This window comes from Nerophis ophidion, linkage group LG25 (genome assembly GCF_033978795.1).
Source record: "Nerophis ophidion isolate RoL-2023_Sa linkage group LG25, RoL_Noph_v1.0, whole genome shotgun sequence".
In the NCBI taxonomy this organism is placed as follows: Eukaryota; Metazoa; Chordata; class Actinopteri; order Syngnathiformes; family Syngnathidae; genus Nerophis; species Nerophis ophidion.
In genome coordinates, this window is record NC_084635.1 from 5631944 (window position 1) to 5656648 (window position 24705).

The window sequence follows — 24705 nt, forward strand, 5'->3', positions numbered from 1 at the left end:
GTATGTATAGTCTGTACAGTATGTATGTATAGTCTGTACAGTATGTATGTATAGTCTGTACAGTATGTATATATGTATAGTCTGTACAGTATGTATGTATAGTCTGTACAGTATGTATGTATGTATAGTCTGTACAGTATGTATGTATGTATAGTCTGTACAGTATGTATGTATAGTCTGTACAGTATGTATGTATGTATAGTCTGTACAGTATGTATGTATGTATAGTCTGTACAGTATGTATGTATAGTCTGTACAGTATGTATGTATGTATAGTCTGTACAGTATGTATGTATGTATAGTCTGTACAGTATGTATATATGTATAGTCTGTACAGTATGTATGTATAGTCTGTACAGTATGTATGTATAGTCTGTACAGTATGTATGTATAGTCTGTACAGTATGTATGTATAGTCTGTACAGTATGTATGTATGTATAGTCTGTACAGTATGTATATATGTATAGTCTGTACAGTATGTATGTATAGTCTGTACAGTATGTATGTATAGTCTGTACAGTATGTATGTATGTATAGTCTGTACAGTATGTATGTATGTATAGTCTGTACAGTATGTATGTATGTATAGTCTGTACAGTATGTATGTATGTATGTATAGTCTGTACCAGTGACTTGCGGTGAACTAAACACCAGGTGAGGCATACATACTATTTTTCTTCTTTATTTTTTAAACTTGAATTCATAAGTGCAGCTCTAGTCATTGTTGATTTAGGTTGCACATTAGAGTTACAGGGGAAAAAAGGGAGTTATTCCCTTTCATAAAAACGTTACCATAATGATATTATGATATGATAAATGGGTCCAAAAAGTATTTGATAAAGTTGTTATTAAAATAATTTTTGGTCCCATTTGCGTTTAACAAAATAAATACTGCGAGTGTATATTACCTTTCTGTATTTGTGTCTGAAGCAGCAATAGCTATCCTCCATGAAAACATTAATCTTGTCTTAAAGTCCATTTTAGAGAAGTATTTCATCTTGGATACAGTAAATAATCCTCCATATTGGCAGAAACATTCATTTAATTCAATTTCATTCCAAGAAATTAAACAATATTTTTGCATCTGACATAAAACACCCACAAACGCTGGCTTACTCTAATAAAGATGCCATGTTTGTTATAAATACAGTTTAAAAAAAAAAGAAAAGAAAAAAAATGCTGGCTTCTCTGGAGAGACTTGTGTCTGCCAGGTTGAGCGCCCCCACTTCTCCCAGTGTGGCCAGTCAGAGTACTGCTGAGGCATTGAACTGCAAGTTGACAATAAATCGCCCCCTACCTTGAGGCAGAGGTACATGCTGCCTCATGACCTGCCTTTTCCCGCAGCAACAAGCGTGCGCCCCTTCGCACGCACACGCTCAATACGCACTGTGTGTTGCCGTGGAGGCACCGCCTGTGTCTGCCTCACTTCTCGTCTGCTGCATTGTTTTGATTAGGAATCATGGAATTTCCGCGATTCTGACCATGAAAATGATTAAAATCTACAGGAACCACACCAAAATCACATCGAAAGCATAAACCAAAAGATACATATTAAAGCTTATTTCATTTTATTACTACGTGTTGGAACATCTCATGGTTAAGCTACCTGGTGGCATATGAGGCACTGCCTCACTTGCCTCCCCTGACAGCACGTCACTGGTCTTTACAGTATGTATGTATAGTCTGTACAGTATATATGTATGTATGTACAGTATGTATAGTCTGTACAGTATGTATGTATGTATAGTCTGTACAGTATATATGTATGTATGTACAGTATGTATGTATAGTCTGTACAGTATATATGTATGTATGTACAGTATTTAAGTATGTATAGGCTGTACAGTATATATGTATGTATAGTCTGTATGTATGAATGAATGGTTTATTTTGAGCCACGCAAATAAAACAAGAGAATGACATAAAATACAAAAGAAATATATAAATACATTATTTTTACACCTACATTGAAAACATTACATGTGACTAATCTTTTGTAGATGTCAAGATTGGCTCAAAAGGGAGTGGGAAGAAGTAAACTTATTAGGTCCCCCTCCTATACATATACAATATATATTTACAATATATAATACAATAATATATATAATATAATTCAGTATGTATGTATGTAGGGTCTGTACAGTATGTATTTATACATGTATAGTCTGTACAGTATGTATGTATTTATAGTCTGTACAGAATGTATGTATGTATGCATGTATGTATGTATAGTCTGTACAGTATGTATGTATGTATGTATGTATATGTACAGTATGAATATATAAATGTATTTAGTCTGTACAGTATGCATGTATGTATAGTCTGTACAGTATGCATATATGTATAGTATGTACAGTATGTATGTAGAGTATGTATGTATAATCCGTACAGTAAGTATGTATGTATAATCTGTGCAGTAAGTATGTATGTATATTTGTATGTATATATATTCTATACAGTATGGATGGATGTATGTATATATATTCTGTACAGTATGTATGTATGTATATATATTCTGTACAGTATGGATGTATGTATGAATGTATGTATGTATGTACAGTATGTATGTATGTATGTATATATCTTCATTACAGTATGTATGTATGTATAGTCTCTACAATATGTATGTATGTATGTATATATCTTCATTACAGTATGGATGTATGTATATATGTATGTATGTAATGTATCACTGTATTACCAGTAGGTTGCATGTCCCAATTTAAATACAGAACAAAATTCTTAACTGTTAAAAATGTTTTCTAGGAGAATGTTAATTTTTGACAACTCAGATTTTGCATTTGCTTTTTCCATTATTATCATGATATGTGTAAATGAGGCCAGTCAGTGTGACTGGGGTGTGTGTGTGTGCTCGTTGGTAAACCCCACTACCTGACAACCTCAAGAGCAATACTGGCTATCAGGTTGATGGTCCGGGCTTTTAGCTCGGTAGTTCGCACACTCGAATCTCGGGTGGACCATAAAAAGCAGGGTATGAGCCGCAAGTTACATATGCCCGTCCTTCTTTTTCTACTTTCTAATAATACAAATATCAGTTAATGGACAGATTTTTGAGTCCTGACCTTCAGGTTGCCTCTGGGGGTGCAAGGTGTGGATGTCCATAGGAAAGTGCAGCTTGTTACGGATGATCTCTTGGTTCTTGCCCGTGAATTTGTTGGCACTGTTGATGCTCTTGGTGTGCCAGTCAGTCCAGTAGAGGCTGTCCTCAAACACGGTGATGGCAAACGGGTGAGGCAGACCTAAGGCAAGGACACAAGTAATTGAAACATTCCCGGGAACAACAATTACTTAACACAGCACACATTCAATTAAGCGATTTGATTTATTCCAGTACAATTTGGCAATCCAATGGCAGGATTAAAAAAAATGCATTTTAAACTCTTTCTACAATGAATAAGTATGAAATAAATAGTGTCATACCATGCATTATTTAATCAATTTACTGTATATTTTCGGACTATAAGCCGCTACCTCTTTCCTACGCTTTGAACCCTGCGGCTTGTTTAAACAGTGAGGGAAATGCTTCTATTTTTCTTCACTGAAAGCTATATGTTTGACCAAGCAAATACACTGAAAAGTTGTGTTATTGTTTGTGCTACAGCGCCATCTTTCGGACGAGTTCGCTGACCACTGGTGCTGCAGTGTCCTTCCATTTGGTGCTTTCAACCGGAAGTAGAGGTGCGGTTGTTCCGTTCCACCTTTTTGTCATCCGTAGCATTTCTATTTGTATGGATTCTTCATTCATCGCTACAAGACGCGTTTGTAAGTTTTACAATATACCGTATATTACCAAATAAACGCCCTTGGGCAAATAACCGCCCTTGTCCTAATAGCCGCCCGGGGTCCGACCCCATTTTGTGAATTAACCGCCTCTTCCTAATAACCGCTTATGTCCAAATGGGCTGTTATTTGCATAATTTAGATTAAAATCATATTGATTTCATTAAGCCCAATTTATAAAGCTAGAATAAAAAGCAAAGGTGCAGTAAATCTGGTAATTACAGTAACAGCGGACGCGTGGAGTCCAGAGAGTTACATGACAATCAAAGGCTTAACGGAGTCTGTGCCGTGATGGCTTACGTTACGTGGGGATTCTGGGTAATCAACATATTGCAATGGGACACCGCATATAGCGTAACACACACTCAACGACAACAACGAACCCACGAGGAAAAGTTTCAACATGGCAAGGAACAGTTGCAGTGAGTTGAATGAACAGGATACCGGTACAGACCAACTGATGGACGGGAATACTTTAAGGGGGAAGAAGAACAGAAAGTTTGACTTCAAGTTCAAGCTAGCGGTTGTGAAGTATACGGAGCAGAACTCTGGTTTGGCAGCGGCCAGGCAGTTTAACGTTGACAGCTACTTTTTTATTTCATCTGACCATAGAACATTCCTTCAGAAGGTCTCATGTTTGTCCATGTGATGTCACTAAAAAATAAGAGTTGTAGAAATGATTGGAAACTCAAAACAGCCCTGACATTATGTTCTTTACAAGTGTATGTAAACTTTTGATCGCGACTGTGTGTAAGAAATTTTGTATAACGTTTTTTCTAAAATTTTGTGGGTACGGCTCAAATCTCGTTGCACTATATCAGGGGTGTCCAAACTTTTTCCACTGAGGGCCGCAGACTGGAATATCAAAGCAAGCGGGGGCCATTTTGATATTATTTATGTTAAAAACCAATACAATGTATGTTTAAAAAATTATACATTTGGGCCTCCACTCAGGCTTGATCCCGGGGACCCTAATGGGTTTTGGTCCAAAAAATATAAAAAATGTGGCATTATTCAGTATTATTATTTTTATTATCATTCAAGGTTTAAATCTCTACATCAACATTAGGTCCATCTGTCAATATAACGTTTTTAAAGATTTAAGTTGTATGCTCTTTTTGTCACAGAAACCCCTGTTTTTTCATGGAAAAAACCCCCACAAAATATGTACCCGATAAAATTTTAAAGTGGAATATTTGAGATTATATAATAATTGGAGGCTTAAAAAGGTCAATAACTCATAACAACATTGATTTAAATTCTTTTTTTTTTTTTTTTTAGCAATGACCCTTAAAAACAAATTACACGGTATAGCTCGGTTGGTAGAGCAGCCGTGCCAGCAACTTGAGGGTTGCAGGTTCGATTCCCGCTTCTGCCATCCTAGTCACTGCCGTTGTGTCCTTGGGCAAGACACTTTACCCACCTGCTCCCAGTGCCACCCACACTGGTTTAAATGTAACTTAGATATTGGGTGTCACTATGTAAAGCGCTTTGAGTCACTAGAGAAAAGCGCTATATAAATATAATTCACTTCACTTCACACAACAATTATTGGGGATACAAAAGGGTCCTACTATTTATCCATCCATCCATTTTCTACCGCTTATTCCCTTTTGGGGTCGCGGGGGGCGCTGGCGCCTATCTCAGCTACAATCGGGCGGAAGGCGGGGTACACCCTGGACAACTCATTAAAGTGTTAAAAAAAATAAATCATACAATTTATTAACTGTTTACTTTTAACACAATAACCTCCAGACGAACTACATATTATAGGTTTTACTGTTGTTTGTGTTTTTTGTTTGTTTGTTTGTTTTAGGACCTTTAAAAAAAAATTATAAGAAGAAAAACAGCTTACTTTTTTACATAGCAAACACAAAATATGAAACATTTTCTCCAAATAATTTCTCAAAGTGGATTATTTAATGTGACGTTATTGGAGCCTTAAATAGGTCAACAATTCATAATGTCATTGATTTATTATTATTTTTTAAAGAAAAAAACAGCCTGTATGGCAGCTTTGTCTTATTAGAGTCAACATTGCAACATTTTCTTGTTATATTTCACCTGATGGCTCTTTAATAACACTTTTTATGTTTTAAAAAAAAAAGTATTTATACAATGTGCCGTGGGGCCGTTAAAAAATGACCTGTGGGCTGCAAATGGCCCCTGTGCCGCACTTTGGACACCCCTGCACTATATAGTCCGGAAAATCGGGTTTCCAAATGCTTACATCACAGATCTCGCATTGGCTGTGCCTAATGTTCTTAGTTGAAGTTTATACGGTCGAGTTTTCATGAACACGCAGCATAAAAGCATCATTTCCATGCGGTCGCATAATTTATGTTTCCGAACCCGTAGGTCCAATTAACCGCTGCCAAGTACCGAGAGAAAAATGAATCCCTAAGAGAGACCACCAGCAGACTTTAGACATATTGTGGCATAGATTATAATCACGGCGGATTTATGTCCATCTGGAAGCGATGCTGCATAACTTCCATCAACAGAGAGGGTGACAGATCCCATTGTGGTGTGCGAGCAGCGAGAGGTGCCACATGTAGGTTAAAGGGGACATAACTGCGGCGCGGCGCTCCGTGGCCCCCGTCAGCACCGCAGCTGCTCGCCCAGCTGTCCCGGAAAGAACCGGAGCGAAGGGGGACCGAGTGCGTGTGCGGGTGACATGGAAGAAGGTGACCATGTCAAAGCTATCTGCCTCCATGGCTGCAAGGGGGATGCTGGGGAGCAAGAGGGTGTATTATTTGTCTCCCTCATGTCGAGATAAGATCAGGCAGCCGGTATCACCTCAAGCACACCTGGGCCAAGGTGGAAGGATCAAAATACATTCTTTTTGGTCTTTTTTTCTACTTGCTTCAGGCAATGTCTACACTAAGCCGGCTAACCACTTAAACGAATACTTATTTAGCCTAAGCCCAATTTCAGCCACGCTAAACTATCATTTAAAGGGGAACATTATCACAATTTCAAAAGGGTTAAAAACCATAAAAATCAGTTCCCAGTGGCATGTTGTATTTTTCGAAATTTTTTTCAAAATTTTACCGGTCTCCAAATATCCCTTAAAAAAGCTTTAAAGTGCTTGATTTTCGCTATTTGCGATGCCACTATCCATTTCCCTGTGACGTCACACAGTGCTGCCAATGTAAACAAACAATGGGAATACCACAGCAAGATATAGCGACATTAGCTTGGATTCAGACTCGGATTTCAGCGACTTAAGCGATTCAACAGATTACGCATGTATTGAAACGAATGGTTGGAGTATGAAAGTATTGAAGAAGAAACTGAAGCTATTGAGCGAATAGCTATTGACGCTATTCATAGCCATAGCATGGCCGAATAGCTGCGTGAGCATCGCCGGTAAAATGTGCGGACCAAACGATCAGGACTTTCGCATCTTTTGACACTGGAGCAACTTAAATCCTTCGATTGGTAAGTGTTTGTTTCGCATTAAATGTGGGTGGAAGGAAACGTAATATAGTTGCAAATGCATCTGCAGGTTATCCATACATCTCTGTGCCATGTCTGCTTTAGCACCGACGGTAAATAGCATGTTAGCATCGATTACCTGGCAGTCACGCCGCGACCAAATATGTCTGATTAGCAAATAAGTCAACATCAACAAAACTCACCTTTGTGATTTCGTTGAATGTATCATTGCAAATGCATCTGCAGGTTATCCATACATCTCTGTGCCATGTCTGTCATCGCCGGTAAAATGTGGAGACACTCTGGCACATTCAATGGGGGTCTGGCGGCAGACACTTTGGCATCTTCGGGCCAGTGGTGCAACTTGAATCCCTCCCTGTTAGTGTTGTTACACCCTCCGACAACACACCGACGAGGCATGATGTCTCCAAGGTTCCAAAAAATTGTCGAAAAAACGGAAAATAACAGAACTGAGACCCGGTGTTTGTAATGTGTTGAAAATGAAAATGGCGGCGATAAACAGAAAGGCGTTTAATTCACCAAAATTCACCCATTTAGAGTTCGGAAATCGGTTAAAAAAATATATGGTCTTTTTTCTGCACCATCAAGGTATATATTGACGCTTACGTAGGTCTGCTGATAATGTTCCCCTTTAAAGGCCTACTGAAATGAGATTTTCTTATTTAAACGGGGATAGCAGGTCCATTCTATGTGTCATACTTGATCATTTCGCGATATTGCCATATTTTTGCTGATAAATTTAGTAGAGAACATCCAGGATAAAGTTCGCAACTTTTGGTCGCTAGTAAAAAAGCCTTGCCTGTACCGGAAGTAGCAGACGATGTGCGCGTGACGTCACGGGTTGTGGAGCTCCTCACATCTGAACATTGTTTACGATCATGGCCACCAGCAGCGAGAGTGATCCGGACCGAGAAAGCGACGATTTCCCCATTAATTTGAGCGAGGATGAAAGATTTGTGGATGAGGAAAGTGAAAGTGAAGGACTAGAAAAAAATAAAAATTAAATTAAAAAAACACTAGACGGCAGAGCGATTCAGATGTTATTAGTGAAGTGTATTATATTTATATAGCGCTTTTTTCCTTATGTGACTCAAAGCGCTTTACATAGTGAAACCCAATATCTAAGTTATAATTAAACCAGTGTGGGTGGCACTGGGAGCAGGTGGGTAAAGTGTCTTGCCCAAGGACACAACGGCATTGACTAGGAAGGTGGAAGCGGGGATCGAACCTGCAACCCTCAAGTTGCTGGCACTTCCGCTCTACCGCCCTATATGTTATTAGACAAATTTACAAGGATAATTCTGGAATATTATTAGACAAATTTACTAGGATAATTCTGGAATATGGCCCTGCGATGAGGTGGCGACTTGTCCAGGGTGTACCCCGCCTTCCGCCCGATTGAAGCTGAGATAGGCGCCAGCGCCCCCCGTGACCCCAGAAGGGAATAAGCGGTAGAAAATGGATGGATGGATGGAATTCTGGAATATCACGTATCTGTTTATTGTGTTTTAGTGAGATTATACAACCTGAAGGTCGGAAGGGTGAACGCCAGTGTCTCCGAGGGAAGCCACGTTTCTCGACGAGGCGAAGGCAGCCGGTCGGCCCGGGCTGACATTTATTTTTTTTCCCCCTCCTTCACGGTGGAAACATCCGACGGTCGGGGGCGAGAGGCAAGAAAGTCGCAGCTGCCTATTTGACAGGTGCAGTAGGAACAACGCAAGCTCTCCGCTCATGTCCACGGTAAGAGCCGACTTATTACCACCATTTTCTCACCAAAACCTGCCGGTTGACATGTGGTAGGGAACTATGTTCGCTTGACCGCTCTGTTCCATAGTAAAGCTTCACCGTCATCTTTCGGGAATGTAAACAAGGAAACACCGCTTCCCACCTACAGCTTTCTTCTTTGACGTCTCCATTATTAATTGAACAAATTGCAAAAGATTCAGCAACACGGATGAATGCGATGAAAAGACACAACTTATAGCTGTGAACGGTGCTGGACCAAAATGTCTTCTACATCAGACCGCGATGTTTTAGCATGATACTTCCGCGCGAAATTTAAAATTGCAATTTAGTAAACTAAACCGGCCGTATTGGCATTTGTTGCAATGTTAATATTTCATCATTGATATATAAACTGCGTGGTCGGTAGTAGTTGGTTTCAGTAGGCCTTTAAACGACCATTGCGGGTGTGTTTGTGGACAAGGATTCAGTTAGGTGGGATTTACCCTGGATAACCTTAGTGTAGGAGAGGTCTCAGAGTCAGAAAACGATCTATAAATGGATCTAAAAGTTCTCATAATTCCAGTACAGTAAAACCTTGATTTACAAACCACTTAATGTACGAACTTTGCTACGGACCGAATAATAATAATATTTTCTCTTACCACAGTCATTTTGTGCCCCACAAGTAGGAGTATCAACAAAAAAAAACAATTTGGGAAATAATTTGCAATTCTTATTTGAAACGACACTTAATCGATTAAAAATACATCAAAAAACAATTACTTGAATTATGAATACTTTTTAAACAGACTGTAATACTAGTATATTACTAGGCTTTTTTCCCTTGGAATGAATATCATTGAAAGGACAGTAAAATATGACTTTGGTGTAATTGCGCCCCATAACCACAAGATGGAGCCAGAAAACCATGAGCTTATTTCTCAGAGCTTTGATGATGAAATGCAATGCAAATGGTGTTGAGGAGTTATAAATAAAACGGCAGACATATATAAAATACTCGCCTGGACTCTAGAGTCCTGCATACTTTTCCTCTCATTCTAGCTCTGTAAGCACTTTAAAAAATAATCGTTTTTGTTTACTAGTCTCCTGCATCAACATCATTAATTATTGACGAATTCAAGGCTGTAATTACCCAACCTAAAATATTTCACTCTGCAACTTTTTTTTTAGGAATATTGCACGTTTTGCAATTTTATATTCATAAAAAAAAAAAAAGAAACTGTTCTTTCTGGCAGAAAGGCTATAAAACACAGCCAAATCTGGCCTGCCACATTATTTTATCTGGCCCGAGAAAGGCTGGAAATAATATGCATTATTAAAATGCTTAATCTTTTCTTATTAAATATATTTATTTCTCCTCATACATTAAAACTCATGTACTGCATGCAATTGCATGTCTTTTAAAATTCAATATTATCAAAATATTATATTATCATGTATTCAGCCCTGCGATGAGGAGGCGACTTGTCCAGGGTGTACACCGCCTTCCGCCCGATTGTAGCCGAGATAGGCCGCCAGCGCCCCCCGCGACCCCGAAAGGGAAGAAGCGGTAGAAAATGGATGGATGGATCATGTATTCCAGAAATATTTTTTGTTAAAAGATAAATACTGTCCTTAAATATCTGCTTGACTTGTGGTTTCAAAACAAATTATCAATCAAATTGTACCCGCCGCCTTCCGCCTGAATGCAGCTGAGATAGGCTCCAGCACCCCCCGCCACCCAAAAAGGGACAAGCGGTAAAAAATGGATGGATTGTAGACTGTAAAATTGACAGTAGATTTTACGGTTACATTCCACCGACATAGTTTTTTTTTTACAGTAAATCAACTTTATTAAATTTTTTTGCCCATATACAGTAAGACACTAAAACATTCAAATTAAAAAAAACAATTTAAACAACATGATTTTACGGTAAAAAAAACTAGCAGTTGTGTTGGATGAATTTTACCACTAAAACAGTGCTATTGCTTTTCCATTCCATTTATTCAATTTTTTTATATACTGCAGAAAATAACACTGATTTTACTGTAAAATTCTGGTGACTCAGCTGACAGTTTGAAAAAGAAAAATTTAGATTTTTTTGCAGCTTTTCTAATATAAATATATGGTTAATGTATTATATGTGTACATGTATATTCATACATTACTCATTGTCAAATGTGGCACTCTAAAGGCACCCATAACTGCGATGTGGCCCTCAATGAAAAGGAGGTGGCACCCCTGTCCTAAACAACACTTTGTATCAACAGATCTGAAGTTGTGGTTGACATATAAGGCTTGGGTGTCAAACTCTGGCCCGTGGGCCAAATTTGGCCCGCCGTATGATTTAATTGGCCCTTGAGGTAATATCAAATTAAGATTAGAGCTGGCCCGCCGGTATTATACATGGGCTATGCCGCTGTAACAATGCATTTGCCAACCCTCCTGAATTTCACTGCCCCTCCCGTAAATCTCCCGGGGCAACAATTCTTCCGAATTTCTCCCGATTTCCACTCGGACAACAATATTGGGGGGCGTGCCTCGAAGGCAACTGCCTCTAGCGTCCTCTACAACCTGTTGTCACGTCCGCTTTTCCGCCATAGAAACAATGTGCTGGCCCAGTCACATAATATATGCGGCTTTAACACACGACAATGAATGCCAGGCATACTTGGTCAACAGCCATACAGGTCACACTGGGTTGGCCGTATAAACGACTTTAACACTGTTACAAATATGCGCCACACCAAACAAGAATGACAAACACATTTCGGGAGAACATCTGCACCGTAACACACGTAATACCCAGAACCCCTTGCAGCACTAACTCTTCCGGGATGCTATGATATGCACCCCCGCTACCACCAAACCTGCCCCCCACCTCCAATTTTTATTTACATTTTATTTGATATGTCATTGATATTTTTAAATCATTATTGATAGGTTGATTGGAAACACTAAATTGGCTCTAGTGTGCATGTTGTCTCTCTATCTGTGTTGGCCCTGTGATGAGGTGGCGACTTGTCCAGGGTGTACGTTGCCTTCCGCCCGAATGCAGCTGAGATAGGCTGCAGCGACCCCAGAAGGGACAAGCGGTTGAAAATGGATGGCTGGATGGATGATTTGAAACTCGACTTTGCATGTCACTATAAAGTTATATAAGCCTTGCTTGTTCAATATTCAATGCAAAACTTGTTTGGGTCCCTATTAAAAGGTTAATTTATTCAATCTTGGCCCGCGGCTTTGTTCCATTTTAAATGTTGGCCCACTCTGTATTTGAGTTTGACACCCTTGTACTAGAGGCTCCCTTTTGGACCCTGAGAGTAAGTGTGTACAGGTTGTATCCACCTGACGTCAGGTCCGGCTCATTAAATGAGGGGGAAGTTGGGGTAGGGGGTAGCGGGGGGTGTATAGAGTAGCGTCCCGGAAGAGGTAGTGCTGCAAAGGATCCGGGTATTTGTTCTGTTGTGTTACAGTGCAGATGTTCTCCCGAAATATGTGTGTCATTCTTGTTTGGTGTGAGTTCACAGTGTGGTGCATATTTGTAACAGTGTTAAAGTTGTTTATACGGCCACCCTCAGTATGACCTGCATGGCTGTTGACCAAGTATGCCTTGCATTCGCTTGTGTGCGTGAAAAGCCGTAGATATTATGTTACTGGGAAGGCAGGCAAAGGCAGTGACTTTAAGGTTTTTTGGCGCTCTGTACTTCTCTCTATGTCTGTTTTAAAAAGTCATACATTTTACTTTTTTGGAGTTTATACCAAAAAGTTCTATTTTGGTTTCATCTGACCACATGACATTCTCCCAATCCTCTGCTGTATCATCCATGTATCCATTTTGGTATAAACACAACTCGTCGTGTTTGAAGGAAGAAGAATACTGAGTTGCATCCCAAGAACACCATACCTACTGTGAAGCATGGGGGTGGAAACATCATGCTTTGGGGCTGTTTTTCTGCTAAGGGGACAGGACGATTGATCCGTGTTAAGGAAAGAATGAATGGGGCCATGTATCGTGAGATTTTGAGCCAAAACCTCCTTCCATCAGTGAGAGCTTTGAATGGTTGACCAAATACTTATTTTCCACCATCATTTACAAATAACTTCTTTAACATTTTTGGATGTTTTTTTCACATTCTGTCTCTCACAGTTGAAGTGTACCTATGATGAAAATGACAGACCTCTGTCATCATTTGAAGTGGGAGAACTTGCACAATCGCTGGCTGACTAAATACTTTTTTGCCCCACTGTATATGAAAAAAGACGGAAAAATAGACCAGTGCGCTATGGTCCGTAAAATTAGGTATATGGGCCTCATCGGAAGCGCCTAATAAATCACCGTGGACGTAAGAATAGGACAAAAATAGAAGAAAGTCCTTTTCCTGCTATTTAGGCCAGGCAGAACCTTCCACTAGGGGGTGCTGTTCTTCTGCTCTATTGACTGCCCCCTGAGGGGGAGACTGTGTCCCATTAAAGGGCCGCCGCCTTATGAAAGAGACATCCCTGTAGTATCTCCAGGCACATGTACTTCATGTACACCCAGATCAAGTTCACACACCCCCTCATCTAGTCCGACCCCCCACCTCAGGGTCCACAGGTGTGCAGGCTGGTAGGGGGATTAAACTGCCACACCCCGCCCACTGTCCGGCTCCAGGAATTTGGCGCGCATCCAGCTCGCGAACACACGCACGCACACACACACACACACACACACACACACACACACACACACACACACACACACACACACACACACACACACACACACACACACACACACACACACACACACACACACACACACACACACACACACACACACTTTCTTGTATTTGTGACCTTCTTGAGACCTCCGAATAATGCCTACCTCTTTAGGACCACCCCTTCTAGATATATAAAGCTTTGTATTCACAACATTAATAATATATACATACTCTGCAAATATAAAAAAGTTTGTTGTGAAAAATGAGCTGGCATTTCACAAGAAAAACATTGAATTTTGGCAGTATTATAGTAAAAGTTAATTTTACTCAACACAAGTCAAAACTTTACAAGAAAAGCTTAAAATGTTGGCAATTTTATGAAAAGAGTCCTAATTGTTCCCGAAAAAAAGTCACAAATTTACCAGACAACTTTGAAATATTGGCAATAATATAATGATTGTAATTTTACTTGGCAAGTCTTAATTTTACTCAAAAAGTTTCACAATTTTACAAGAAAATTTTACACAAAAATAGGCATTATTGTGATGAAACTCAGAATTTTACATGACAAAATGTCGCTATTTTGCATGAAAAAGCAAGCATTTTACATAAAAAAGTAATAATTTTATGAGAAAATATTGCAATATTACAGAAAAAAAATATGCGAAATTGTTCCATTGCATAAGAAAGAAGTCAACAAATTGTGAGAAAAGAGCACTTTTAGTAAAAAAAATAAATAAATAAAAATACTTATTTTTGTAATTGGTTTTTAATATTTATTATTTACTTCAAGCTATAACAGTATGTCTCTATATTAATATATATTTTATTTTTTTGAATTAATTTTGGCCAAAGGGGGCGTATTTCAATGTCTTACACACACTTGTTATTACATATGTTGGCCAGACGGGGAGCACTTAAAAGTTTTTTACACACGCTTGTTATTTCATAAGTTGACCAGGGGGAGCCCTTTTAAAACCGACACAGTCAATTTGAAAATCCTTCCTTTTTGGGACCACCCTCATTTTTAATGAGTCCTAATTGTACTCGAAAAAAGTCACAATTTACAAGAGAACTTTGAAATATTGGCATTATTATAATAATTGGAATTTTACTAGACAAGTCATAATTTTAGTCCAAAAATTTCACCATTTTACAGGAAAATTGTACACAAAAATTGGCAATATTGTGATAAAACTCAGAATTTAAATGACAAAATGTCGGCATTTTGCATCCTTATTTTATAAGAAAGAAGTTGACACATTTAAAAAAAGACTGCTTTTTAATCTCATTATTTACTTCAAGTTTTTATAGTATGTCTCTATATTAATATATATTTTATTTTCTAAATTAATTTTGGCCAAAGGGGGCGCATTTCAATTTCTTACACGCTTGTTATTACATGTGAAAAATTAGTTGGAATTTCACAAGAAAAACTTGGCAGCATTATAGTAAAAGTCGTAATTTTACTCAACGCAAGTCAAAATTTTACAAGAAAAGCTTAAAATGTTGGCAATTTTATGAAAAGAGTCCTAATTGTACTCGACAAGTCACAAATTTACAAGAGAACTTTGAAATATTGGCAATAATATAATGATTGGAATTTTACTTGACAAGTCTTAATTTTACTCAAAAAGTTTCACAATTTTACAAGAAAATTTTACACAAAAATTGGCATTATTGTGATGAAACTCAGAATTTTACATGACAAAATGTCGCTATTTTGCATGAAAAAGTAAGCATTTTACATAAAAAAGTAATAATTTTATGAGAAAATATTGCAATATTACAGAAAAAAAATATGCGAAATTGTTCCAATTCATAAGAAAGAAGTCAACAATTGTGAGAAAAGAGCACTTTTAGTAAAAAAAATAAAATAAATAAAAATACTTATTTTTGTAATATTTATTATTTACTTCAAGTTATTACAGAATGTCTCTATATTAATATATATTTTATTTTTTAAATAAATTTTGGCCAAAGGAGGTGCATTTCAATGTCTTACACACACTTGTTATTACATATGTTGGCCAGACGGGGAGCACTTAAAGTATTTTACACACACTTGTTATTTCATAAGTTGACCAAGGGGGAGCCCTTTTAAAACCGACACACAGTCAATTTGAAAAATCCTTCCTTTTTGGGACCACCCTCATTTTTAATGAGTCCTAATTGTACTCGAAAAAAGTCACAATTTTACAAGAGAACTTTGAAATATTGGCATTATTATAATAATTGGAATTTTACTTGGCAAGTCATAATTTTAGTCCAAAAATTTCACCATTTTACAAGAAAATTGTACACAAAAATTGGCAATATTGTGATGAAACTCAGAATTTAAATGACAAAATGTCGGCATTTTGCATCCTTATTTTATAAGAAAGAAGTTGATACATTTTAAAAAAAAGACTGCTTTTAGTAAAAAAAAAAAGCATTTTTTAATTTTTTGTTTTTAAATGGTTTTTAATCTTCATTATTTACTTCAAGTTATTATAGTATGTCTCTATATTAATATATATTTTATTTTCTAAATTAATTTTGGCCAAAGGGGGCGCATTTCGATTTCTTACACACTTGTTATTACATATGTTGGCCAGAGGGGGAGCACTTCAAATTTTTACACACACTTGTTATTAAAGTAATAATTTTAACATGCTATTATTGCAATATTACAGAAACAGAAATAGTATGAGAACTTGTTCCCAGACACTTTTTTGTATTTGTGACCTTCTTGAGACCTCGGAATAATGCCTACCTTTTTAGGACCACCCCTTCTAGATATATAAAGCTTTGTATTCACAACATTAATAATATATACATACTCTGCAAATATAAAAAGGTTTGTTGTGAAAAATGAGCTGGAATTTCACAAAAAAAACTTTGAATTTTGGCAGTATTATAGTAAAACTTAATTTTACTCAACAAGTCACAATTTTACACGAAAAGCTTAAAAATGTTGGCAATTTTAGGAAAAGAGTCCTAATATTACTCGACAAAAGTCACAAATTTACAAGAGAACTTTGAAATTTTGGCATTATTATAATAATTGGAATTTTACTTGGCAAGTCATAATTTTAGTCCAAAAATTTCACCATTTTACAAGAAAATTGTACACAAAAATTGGCAATATTGTGATGAAACTCAGAATTTTATGTGACAAAATGTTGGCATTTTGCATTAAAAAGTGAACATAATACATAAAAAAGTCATAATTTTATGACAAAATATTCCAATATTACAGAAACAAAGAATATGAGAAATTGTTCCTAATTTCATTAGAAAGAAGTTGACACATTTAAAAAAAAAAAAGACTGCTTTTAGTAAAAAAAAAAAAAAAGTGTTTTGTTTGTAATTTTTAAAAAAATCTTTATTATTTACTTCAAGCTATAACAGTATGTCTCTATATTAATATATATTTTATTTTTTAAATTAATTTTGGCCAAAGGGGGCGCATTTCAATGTCTTACACCAACTTGTTATTTCATATGTTGGCCAGTCGGGAAGCACTTCAAATTTTTACACACACTTGTTATTTCATATGTTGACCAGAAGGGGAGCCCTTTTAAAACCGACACAGTCAATTTGAAAAGACCCTCCATTTTGGGACCACCCTCACTTTTAATAAATTTCACCACCGGGGGTGCAAATGAGACATTCTCTATTACATGCATTGATTTTGTCAGGCTTGCCACTGACTGTTTGTGTTTTAGTTTTTCCTGTGTGTGTGTGTTTAGTATTTCCTGTCCTTATTTCCTGTCAGCAATCTTATTTTGGTTCAGCTTCCTGCTTGTCTCCCTGTGTGCTGTTTTCCCTCACCTGGCCACACCTGGTGCCAATCAGCCCATTCCTATTTTACCTGCTTTGTTCCTCCAGTCAGGGCTGGATTACCGTCATGCCGATGTCGCCGTTGCTACCTGTCCTGTCGTATCTGGTCTTGTCTATGCAGCGTTGCGGTAAGCTATATTTCGTTAGATGTTTGTAGCTTACTGCCTTTTGTTCCCTGCTTCCGAGTTTGTTTTTATATTAACTGTACGACTTCTGCTTCCTGCTCGTTTCTTGATAGCTTCCATGCTAAGTTCCTTTTTGTTTTATAGCTCCCATGCTAGCTCCCTTAGTTTTTTATCCGCCTCGTGCGCGCTTTGTGTTAGTACCCTTTTATTTATTCTTGTTCTTTATTATTTAATTAAATAATTTTTTCCCGCAAAAAAACCTCCCTCTTTCTCTGCATCTTGGGGTTCGTCACCAAACTAACTCTGACAGGTTTTCCAGTATTGGGACCATGATTTATGTCCTAACCCAGGGGTAGGGAACCTATGGCTCTAGAGCCAGATGTGGCTCTTTTGATGACTACGTATGGCTCTCAGATAATTGTATTTATATAGCGCTTTTTCTCTAGTGACTCAAAGCGCTTTACAAAGTGACACCCAATATCTAAGTTACACTTAAACCAGTGTGGGTGTCACTGAGGGCAGGTGTGTAAAGTGTCTTGCTCAAGGACACAACGGCAGTGACTAGGATGGCGGAAGCGGGAATCGAACCTGGAACCCTCAGGTTGCTAGCACGGCCACTCTACCAACCGAGCTATGCCGAGTAACCGTGTAATACTCTTCCATATCAGTAGGTGGCAGTCGGTAGGTAATTGCTTTGTAGATGTGGGAAACAGCGGGAGGCAGAGTGCAGGTAAAAAATGTGTCTAATGCTTAAACCAGGGGTAGGGAACCTATGGAGTCATCTGGCTCTCAGATAAATCTTAGCTGACATTGCTTAACACGATAAGTAATGAATAATTCCGCTGGTAATCACAGTTTCAAAAATAACGTTCAAATTATAAAACATTCTCATGCAATTTAATCCAACCATCCGTTTTCTACCGCACCTGTTCAAGATGTCGCATTAATGGTAAGAAGTATTATAGGTTAACTTTTATAATAACAATGTTGGGCGGTTTAGCTCGGTTGGTAGAGCGGCCGTGCCAGCAACTTGAGGGTTCCAGGTTCGATTTCCCGCTTGTGCCATCCTAGTTACTGTCGTTGTGTCCTTGGGCAAGACACTTTACCCACCTGCTCCCAGTGCCACCCACACTGGTTTAAATGCAACTTAGATATTGGGTCTCACTATGTAAAGCGCTTTGAGTCACTAGAGAAAAAGCGCTATATAAATATAATTCACTTCACTAATAACATCTGAATCGCTCTGCCGTCTAGTTTTTTTTTAATTAAATTTTTATTTTTTTCTCGTCCTTCACTCTCACTTTCCTCATCCACAAATCACTTCACAATTCACAAAAAGAATAAGACACTTATTATACTCTACAAATGTTGGTCATACTTGAAAATGCTTCGAATTTAGTTGTCTTCATCCATCCATCCATCCATTTTCTACCGCTTATTCCCTTTCGGGGTCGCGGGGGACGCTGGCGCCTATCTCAGCTACAATCGGGCGGAAGGCGGGGTACACCCTGGACAAGTCGCCACCTCATCGCAGGGCCAACACAGACAGACGGACAACATTCACACTCACATTCACACACTAGGGACAATCCTGGGTCCAGAGTCGAGACCCAGGATGGAACGCTTGCCTGTATCGGTTGGGGACATCTCTACGCTGCTGATCCGCCTCCGCTTGAGATGGTTTCCTGTGGACGGGACTCTCGCTGCTGTCTTGGATACGCTTTGAACTGAACTCTCGCGGCTGTGTTGGAGCCACTATGGATTGAACTTTCACAGTATCATGTTAGACCCGCTCGACATCCATTGCTTTCGGTCCCCTAGAGGGGGGGGGGTTGCCCACATTTGAGGTCCTCTCCAAGGTTTCTCATAGTCAGCATTGTCACTGGCGTCCCACTGGATGTGAATTCTCCCTGCCCACTGGGTGTGAGTTTTCCTTGCCCTTTTGTGGGTTCTTCCGAGGATGTTGTAGTCGTAATGATTTGTGCAGTCCTTTGAGACATTTGTGATTTGGGGCTATATAAATAAACATTGATTGATTGATTGATTGATTTACTGTTGTCTTCAGTGTTGAAAAATGTTATATGGCTCTTACGGAAATACATTGTGAAATATTTGGCTTTCATGGCTCTCTAGGTGGCGACTTGTCCAGGGTGTACCCTGCCTTCCGCCCGATTGTAAGTGAGATAGGCGCCAGCGCCCCTCCGCGACCCCGAAAGGGAATAAGCGGTAGAAAATGGATGGATGGATGGGCTCTCTCGGCCAAAAAGGTTCCCGACCCCTGTCCGAACTTGTTCACCGGTCCTCATATGGAAGGTACTTTTCCTACTGGATGTCTCAAAAAGGGTAGGAATTCAAGAACACACACACACACACACACACACACACACACACACACACACACACACACACACACACACACACACACATACACAGGACTATAGGTGTAGGGAGGTAGACACTCATTAACATTCCTGGGCACAGCAACCCGGGGAGCAGAAATGTGCACACAGACAAACACACGTCCCGTTTGTCCTGTGTGTTGTCTGAGCAAACAGAGGCTGAGGAGAAGGGACGGGGCCAATTACAGCCTTTTATTCGGAGAGCACACATCATTAAGGAGTGCTCACAAGGACAATGGCGCGCGCACGCACACACAAACGCACAGACCCCCCTGACACTTGCCCTTGAGCAATCGGAACTGTCGCCCATGTGCTTTAGGCCCCACCTAACCTCAGCCGTGTCCACACCCACAACGGTCCTTTAAAGGCCTACTGAAAGCCACTACTAGCGACCACGCAGTCTGATAGTTTATATATCAATGATGAAATATTAACATTGCAACACATGCCAATACGGCCTTTTTAGTTTATTAAATTGCAATTTTAAATTTCCCGCGGAGTTTCTTACGTGTGTGTGACATCACCGGTTGTAGCCGACATATTATCCCAGCACCACTCACGGCTAAAAGTCGTCTCTTTCCATCGCATAATTACACAGTAATTTGGACATCTGTGTTGCTGAATCTTTTGCAATTTGTTCAATTAATAATGGAGACGTCAAAGAAGAATGCTGTTATAAATGATAAATGGGTTGTACTTGTATAGCGCTTTTCTACCTTCAAGGTACTCAAAGCGCTTTGACACTACTTCCACATTTACCCATTCACACACACATTCACACACTGATGGAGGGAGCTGCCATGCAAGGCGCCAACCAGCACCCATCAGGAGCAAGGGTGAAGTGTCTTGCTCGGGACACAACGGACGTGACAAGGTTGGTACTAGGTGGGATTTGAACCAGGGACCCTCGGGTTGCGCACGGCCACTCTTCCACTGCGCCACGCCGGTGGAAAGCGCTGGATCGCAGCTGCCTTTAGCAAACGAAACACAGCCGGTGTTTCTTTGTTGCCAAGCTTTAACACAGAGCGGTCAGGCGGACATGTTTCTCTACGTCAACCAGCAAGTTTTTGGATGGGAAAATTGCGATATTAATTCGGCTCTAACCGGAGACTTGAGTGGATTACGCGACCTCATCCTGCAGCTCAAAAAGGCAGCTGTGATCTTGGCTCCTCGGCTTCTCTCGGAGACACTGGCGTTCACCGCAGCCATCCGACTTTCAGGTATGACTTTGCAATCTCAATAAAATACTATTAACACAATAAGCAGATAAGAGATATTCCAGAATTATCCTAGTAAACGTGTCTAATTACACCTGAAAGTCTCCCACTGCCGCTGCCTTTTCTCTTTTTTCTTTCTTTTTTTTTAATTAGTGCTTCACTCTAACTTTCCTCATCCACAAATCTTTCATCCTCGCTCAAAATAATGGGGAAATTGTTGCTTTCTCATTCCGAATTGCTCTTACTGCTGGTGGCTCACATTCTAAACAATGTGAGGATGTGAGTTTTTGGATGGGGAAAATTGCGATATTAGGTCAGTTCTTACCGGAGACTTAAGTGGATTACGCAACTTCCTCCTGCAGCTGTCAAAAAGGCAGCTGTGATCTTAGACTTAGACAAACTTTAATGATCCACAAGGGAAATTGTTCAACACAGTAGCTTAGTTACAATGATGGAAAGTGTAAGGATGGAAAGGACAATGCAGGTATAAATAGACTAGATATAGCAATGTAATATATATATATATAATATATACAATATATACTTATGTGTACAGTATACAATATATACTGATATAATATATACCAAATGCTATGTACACTATCAGTATATTTGGCAGGCCCAGCATAAAAAGAGAGTAAGTCCAGCAGAAAATAGAATATAAACATTAACAACAAAGAGAAGTAGCTGACATAGAAAGTGTCAGGTAATAGGCGGATATTATCTATTGCTGTATGGGGAGTGATTATACAGCTGGATCTTGGCTCCTCCATTGGCTTCTCTGAGAGACACTGGCGTTCACCGCAGCCATCCTACTTTCCAGGTATGTCTTTACAATCTCACTATTCAAACAATAAGCAGATAAGGGATCTTCCAGAATTATCCTAGTAAACGTGTCTAATCACACTGCCGCCGCCTGGAGCGGTCACCTTTTCTTTTTTCTTTTTTCTTTTTTAGTGCCTAACTCTAACTTTCCTCATCCGAGAATCCTTTATCCTCGCTCAAATTGAAGTGAAGTGAATTATATTCATATAGCACTTTTCTCTAGTGACTGAAAGCGCTTTACATAGTGAAACCCAATATCTAAGTTACATTTAAACCAGTGTGGGTGGCACTGGGAGCAGGTGGGTAAAGTGTCTTGCCCAAGGACACAACGGCAGTGACCTAGAGGGGGGGAGGGGGTTGCCCACATCTGAGGTCCTCTCCAAGGTTTCTCATAGTCAGCATTGTCACTGGCGTCCCACTGGGTGTGAGTTTTCCTTGCCCTTTTGTGGGTTCTTCCGAGGATGTCGTAGTCGTAATGATTTGTGCAGTCCTTTGAGACATTTGTGATTTGGGGCTATATAAATAAACATTGATTGATTGATTGATTGATTGACTAGGATGGCGGAAGTGGGAATCGAACCTGCAACCCTCAAGTTGCTGGCACGGCTACTCTACCAACCGAGCTATGCCGCCCCATTAATTAATGGGGAAAGTGTCGGTTTATCCGTCCGAATCGCTCTTGCTGCTGGTGGCCATGATTGTAAACAATGTTCAGATGTGAGGAGCCCTACAACCTGTGACATCACGCCCACATCGTCTGCTACTTCCGGTACAGGCAAGGCTTTTTTATTAGCGACCAAAAGTTGTGAACTTTATCGTCGATGTTCTCTACTAAATCCTTTTAGCAAAAATATGGCAATATTGCGAAATGATCAAGTATGACACACAGAATGGAGCTGCTTTCCCCGTTTAAATAAGAACATCTCATTTCAGTAGGCCTTTAAGACCCCCCTCACCCCCTCCCTCACGCGACTTAGTACGCATGCGCAGAAAATGCGCACGTCTTAGTCACCTCCCGGGTTGCTTTCTGTGCAAGTTCTTAAATGTAACTTATCTGAACAATATCCAGTGTTGTGGTATTTCAATCAACTGCAATCCAGTGAGCTATGGGGCCCAATTCTCGTGAATCACACCTGACCCAGCATACATGTCATTAAATCTTTACATCAATCAAACCAGGGATCTAGATATCTAGTCAGGACATTCCTCACTCTTTTGCTTTCACCTTCATTGTCCATTCGTTTTTGGTGACTTTATAATACTCTAGACCAGGGATCACCAACCTTTTTGAAACCACACTGCAAAAACTGAAATCTAAGTAAGATGAAATATCTCAAATAAGGGTGATAGTTGCTTATTTTATGTCTGATAAGATAATTCTTCTCATTAAGCAGATTTTATGTTGGAGTGTTTTGCTTCATAACTTTTATTGACAGAATTTCTAGGCGCAGTCAAGGCGTTGAGGGGTTCCGGTTTGGTGACCGCAGGATTAGGTCTCTGCTTTTTGCAGATGATGTGGTCCTGATGGCTTCATCTGACCGGGATCTTCAGCTCTCACTGGATCGGTTTGCAGCCGAGTGTGAAGCGACCGGAATGAGAATCAGCACCTCCAAGTCCGAGTCCATGGTTCTCGCCCGGAAAAGGGTGGAATGCCATCTCCGGGTTGGGGGGGAGACCCTGCTCCAAGTGGAGGAGTTCAAGTACCTAGGAGTCTTGTTCACGAGTGGGGGAAGAGTGGATTGTGAGATCGACAGGCGGATCGGTGCGGCGTCTTCAGTAATGCGGACGTTGTATCGATCCGTTGTGGTGAAGAAGGAGCTGAGCCGGAAGGCAAAGCTCTCAATTTACCGGTCGATCTACGTTCCCATCCTCACCTATGGTCATGAGCTTTGGGTCATGACCGAAAGGATAAGATCACGGGTACAAGCGGCCGGGCTCTCCCTTAGAGATAGGGTGAGAAGCTCTGCCATCCGGGAGGAACTCAAAGTAGAGCCGCTGCTCCTCCACATCGAGAGGAGCCAGATGAGGTGGTTCGGGCATCTGGTCAGGATGCCACCCGAACGCCTCCCTAGGGAGGTGTTTAGGGCACGTCCAACCGGTAGGAGGCCACGGGGAAGACCCAGGACACGTTGGGAAGACTATGTCTCCCGGCTGGCCTGGGAACGCCTCGGGATCCCCCGGGAAGAGCTAGACGAAGTGGCTGGGGAGAGGGAAGTCTGGGCTTCCCTGCTTAGGCTGTTGCCCACGCGACCCGACCTCGGATAAGCGGAAGATGATGGATGGATGGATGGATGTTTTGCTTGTTTTAAGGGTTTAGGTCCTAAATGATCTGAGTAAGATATTACAGCTTGTTGCTGAGATTTTATGACCTATATCATTATATATCATTATCATGCGTTTGTTACGTCTCGCCTCGATTACTGTAACGTATTATTTTCGGGTCTCCCCATGTCTAGCATTAAAAGTTTACAGTTGGTACAAAATGCGGCTGCTAGACTTTTGACAAGAACAAGAAAGTTTGATCACATTACGCCTGTACTGGCTCACCTGCACTGGCTTCCTGTGCACTTAAGATGTGACTTTAAGGTTTTACTACTTACGTATAAAATACTACACGGTCT

The 24705-nt window shown here is 39.8% G+C and overlaps 1 protein-coding gene across 1 annotated transcript in view; it reads right to left on the minus strand.

Moving 5' to 3' along the window:
- lrp4 (low density lipoprotein receptor-related protein 4) overlaps nucleotides 1–24705 on the minus strand; it is a 475714-nt gene that overhangs the window by 79312 nt on the left and 371697 nt on the right. The window contains exon 15 of the mRNA XM_061887739.1: nucleotides 3085–3261. Within this exon, the coding sequence (XP_061743723.1) occupies nucleotides 3085–3261 (177 nt within the window). The remainder of the gene's footprint in view (nucleotides 1–3084; nucleotides 3262–24705) is intronic.